The sequence below is a fragment of the Arachis ipaensis genome, chromosome B06 (genome assembly GCF_000816755.2).
Source record: "Arachis ipaensis cultivar K30076 chromosome B06, Araip1.1, whole genome shotgun sequence".
NCBI lineage: Eukaryota > Viridiplantae > Streptophyta > Magnoliopsida > Fabales > Fabaceae > Arachis > Arachis ipaensis.
This window is the reverse complement of record NC_029790.2, coordinates 3,926,968-3,932,082: the sequence shown is the minus strand read 5'-3', so window position 1 is coordinate 3,932,082 and position 5,115 is coordinate 3,926,968. Positions and strand designations below refer to the sequence as shown.

Genomic DNA, 5,115 nt, shown 5'->3' with positions numbered 1-5,115 from the left:
CTAAAATTATTTATAATTTTTTAATAATGCTAATGAACTTGATATTTTGGCTACATCCCATCTGATTACGTCTCTATGTGAGAGCTTACTTTAGAAATCTATCTGTTTTCGAAGAAAATTTAATGGAAATGTAAAACGGTCTAGACGAGCTATTCAAGTGAATGATTCAATGCAAGTTATATATAAGATGATATCATATATGGAAATTCTTAAACAAAATATGGCAGACTTACAATCCTACATTCAAGTGTTGTTAATTTGCGCAGTTTCTACCATCTTCATTGGATCCATAATACTAAGAAAAAGAAAGCAAAACCATTCTTCTTTGCCGCTTCCGCCGGGTCCAAAAGCCCTACCAATCATTGGCCACCTCCACCTCCTCTCATCAACACCACACCAAGATTTCTACAAGTTCTCAACCCGCTATGGACCCATCATTCACCTCTACCTCGGCTCCGCCCCTTGCGTCGTGGTGTCCACCGCCGAGGCAGCTAGGGAATTCCTTAAAACACACGAAACCTCCTTCTCCGACCGCCCCGCGCAGACAGTGGCCATAGAGACCCTAACTTACGGCTTCAAGGACTTTTTGTTTGCCCCGTACGGACCTTACTGGAAATTCATGAAGAAGGTGTGCATGTCGGAGCTCCTCGGCGGCAAAATGCTCCATCAGCTCCTCCACGTGCGGCAGCAAGAGACAAGGAGGTTCCTTAGCGTGTTGGTGAAGAAAGGGGTGGCTGGTGAGGCCGTGGATGTCGGGGCACAACTCATGACTCTCTCCAACAACATTGTTTCAAGGATGATTATGAGGCAGACGAGTTGTGGGGACGGAGAGAGTGACGAGGAGGTGGTGAGGAAGCTGGTGGCGGACACGGCGGAGCTGACGGGGAAGTTCAACTTGTCGGACTTCTTGTGGTTCTTGAAGGATCTTGATGTTCAGGGATTCAAGAAGAAACTCAAGGAGATTCGGGTAAGGTTCGATGGCTTGCTGGACAGAGCGATTGAGGAGCATAAACATGAAAGTAAAAAGAACAAGGGTGAGGGTGCAAGGGATATACTTGATGTTCTTCTTCACATATCTGAAGATGAAACCGCTGATATCAAATTGGATACCGAAAACATCAAGGCCTTCATAATGGTATGTCCATCCAATATCCATATATGTGCAAGTAGCTAAAATTTTGTTTAATTATTTTCATATGATTGGGACCTATCATGGTCATGAATAGTGAGAAATTGGAAGAATAATGAATCTGATTACTCTGTATTGAGATTTGATAGTTACTAGCTTGGACAAAACTGACTACTTGACTCGTACATGTAACTAATTTGATAAGTACATTTTTACTACTAGCACCACAAACACTAATAGTTTTCTTCACATTAATATTGTTAACAGTAGTAATTAATGTCAACTTTGTAGGACATACTTGTGGCAGGGACAGATACAACGGCTGTGACAATGGAATGGGCGATGGCAGAGTTAATGAAGAATCCAGACGTTATGGAGAAAGCGCGTCAAGAGGTGGATTCGGTGGTTGGAAAGAAGAGGATTGTTGAAGAATCGGACATTCCCAACCTTGCTTACATTCAAGCCATTGTGAAAGAAACACTAAGGCTTCACCCTGCAGGCCCATTGCTATTCAGGCAGTGTTCTAGAAGGGCCATAGTAAATGGTTACGAGATTCCAGCAAAGTGTCGGTTGTTCGTGAATGTGTGGGCCATTGGTAGGGACCCTAACCACTGGGAGAATCCGTTGGAGTTCAGGCCCGAGAGATTCATTGGGAAACATATGGATGTAAGAGGACAGCAATATGAGTTGATTCCATTTGGGAGTGGAAGAAGAATGTGCCCTGGAATCTCTCTGGCTTTGCAAATTGCGCATGTCACTCTCGCTGCCATGATTCAGTGCTTTGAATGGAAGCTTCATGATGATGAAAAGATCCTTGACATGGAAGAGAAGCCTGCTGGAATTGTTAATCCGAGGGCTCACCCTCTCATTGCTCTCCCACTTCCAAGGCTTAATCCTTTTCCTTCTATATCACAAGATATATAATCCTATAATGAACGATATTATGCAAAATTTAAATTATTAAATTAGTAATGTTCTTGTATGGATACCTGAGGGGAGAGCTCGACTCCTGGGAATCTACGCCGAGTTGTTATCTTCGGTGCCGATCTTTGAACTTTGTGGAAGTCCGAGCTTTACTCCGAAGGGATGTCCAATTGCGCGGAGCGTGAGCAAGAAACAAGGGAGGAGTGTACCTGCAAAGGCACTCCGAAGCTTAAGTCATTATTGAGAATTCAATGTATCGTTTGAAGATAAAATATCATACCTTTATACGTGAGATAAAATAGGTCGGTTACGTTTCTATTGATCATCTGAATTGAAAAGCAATTAATAGGTTTTAATAAATGATAATGACTGGTCGGACGTTTTTATTCCAGGATGTAGTCCGTTGAGTCTGATTGTAACGTATAACGCTGAGTTATAACATAAAGTGCCGAGTTATAGTGCATAATGCCGAGTTATTGTATATAATGCCGAATTATGACATCGAATTTGTAACGGCCGTATTATAGCCCCCAAACTTAGCCTGGCTATATTTTGATAAAGTAGGTTGAGCTTTTTTAGTTATAACTCGGCAATTTGAGTTATAGGTATGGAGCCCCCAGATCAACTTACTTTATTAAAATAATAAATAATTTGAATTTCAGACGTGATTTGAAGTTAACGTGTATTGGAAAGTGTAGTAGTCATGTCATTGATTGTGCTTTTGATTTTTCCAATGTAATTTTAAATCGTTGATTTAATAGATGCAACGATTAGGTTTTTCATGGAACTGAATAGTTAATTTGAATAGTTGCTGAGACGATTTTGATAAAAGTGAATTGGTTGGGCGAGAATATTGAGTTAGTTCACCGTTGTTTGGTGATTTGATTAAGTTTGATTGCGCATGTGTAAACGATGCGACTTTGAATTGAAGAGTTGTCGCGAATGGATAAGTGTTTGTACTTGTATGCTATGTGATTGAGTTTGTTGACTGTTGATAGTCATAGTTCAGAATTGAAGATTGAGTTTGATTGCGCATGTGTAAACGATGCGACTTTGAATTGAAGAATTATCGTGAATGGATAATTGATTGAAGATTGTGTTTGATTGCGCATGTGTAAACGATGCGACTTTAAATTGAAGAATTATCGCGAATGAATAATTGATTGAAGATCGTTGATACAGATCTGATGATAGTTGATATAGATTTGACAATAACTGATAATGATTGATATAGAAACGATAATGATTGATATAGCTCGGATAATGATTGATATAAATCTGAAAACAGAAATAAAAGATATAGATTTGAAAATAGAAAAACAGATATAGGTCGGCGAATAGAGATAACAGATATAGGTCGGCAAATAGAGATGACAGATATAGATCGGCAAATAGAGATAACAAATATAAATCTGCAAATAGATATGATAGATACGGATCGAAAAATAGATATAACAGATATACATTGGCAAATAGAGATAACAGATATAAATCGGCAAATAGAGATGACAGATATAGATCGGCAAATAGATATAAGAGATGTAGATTGAAAAATCATATATAAATCGGCAAATAGAGATATCAGATATAATTTGGCAAATAGAGATATTAGATATAAATTGGCAACTAGAGATAACTGATAAAGATCGGCAAATAGAGATAACAGATATAAATCGAAAAGTAGAGATGACAGATATAGATCGGCAAATAGAGATATTAGATATAAATTGGCAAATAGAGATATCAGATATAAATTGGCAACTAGAGATAACTGATAAAGATCGGCAAATAGAGATAACAGATATAAATCGAAAAGTAGAGATGACAGATATAGATCGGCAAATAGATATAATAGATGTAGATTGGAAAATCAGATATAGATCGGCAAATAGAGATATCAGATATAAATTGGCAAATAGAGATATTTGATATAAATCGAAAAATAGAGATGATTGATATAAATTGGAAAATAGATATAGCTCGGCCTTTTTCGGGCCTTAATGATTTACTATATGACCTTTGTTTACAAAGGTGCAGGTAAGTTTGAAGCCATTTGAAGGAAATGGGGCATATAGAAAGAATGGTGTTTATTTCGAGACCCCACGGTGGGCGCCAATTGTTCTTCTATGGATACCTGAGGGGAGAGCTCGGCTCCTGGGAATCGACGCCGAGTTGTTATCTTCGGTGCCGACCTTTGAGCTTTGTGGAAGTCCGAGCTTTACTCCAGGGGATGTCCAATTGCGCGGAGTGTAAGCAAAAAACAAGGGAGGAGTGTACCTGCAAAGGCACTCCGAAACTTAAGTCAGTATTGAGAATTCAATGTATCGTTTGAAGATAAAATATCATACCTTTAAATACATTTGTTGCATGCAGGGACGGATCTAAGTGGGTGGTTGTGGAGCAAGCGCCCCCACTACAATTTGAAAATTTTTTGAGTAGTATATGATAATAATATTTATTTGCCCCCCACTAAATTATTAAATTTGATCCCACAATAATTTTTAATTCAATTTTTGGTACTTTATAATCAATTTAAAAATTTCATATTACATGTCATTAGAATGATCAATTCTCAATTTAAATGGAGTTTATGTTTTTTTTAGACATCGACTTGAAAGAGTATTATTTATCTTTTTTAAATTAGTTTTTATTTTTTTTAGTAACATATTCATTAATTTAAAAAACTTTCTTAATTATAAATCTCAATAAGAATTGACTTCTAATTATATGAGAAGTAAATTTTTAAATAAGTATTTACTTATATATATATAAGAGTAATGCTACACATTCAAGTCTTTTTATGAACTAAGTCTAACCAAGTTAAACAATAAGATATAGAATAATGCTAGTCATAACTGAATTTTGTTATTTTAGATTAATTTTGTTGGATTTGTTTAACAAAAAAAACTTGAATGTGTAGCATTATTCTTTATAAAAAGAGAGATATTTCGATTGTATTGTTAAGAAAAAGATTACTCAATTTTTTTAAAATATTAAAACCTAAATAACAAAATTTTAAATTATGTGTTATTATTTAAATTATTATTTTAGTGTTTTAATTT

At 36.3% G+C, this 5,115-nt stretch overlaps 1 protein-coding gene across 1 annotated transcript; it reads left to right on the top strand.

Moving 5' to 3' along the window:
• Positions 58–2,369, top strand: LOC107645438 (cytochrome P450 93A3-like). The gene is made up of 2 exons (XM_016349461.2): positions 58–1,135; positions 1,421–2,369. The coding sequence occupies exons 1-2, from the start codon at positions 170–172 to the stop codon at positions 2,051–2,053; spliced, it is 1,599 nt and encodes a 532-aa protein (XP_016204947.1). The 5' UTR covers positions 58–169; the 3' UTR covers positions 2,054–2,369.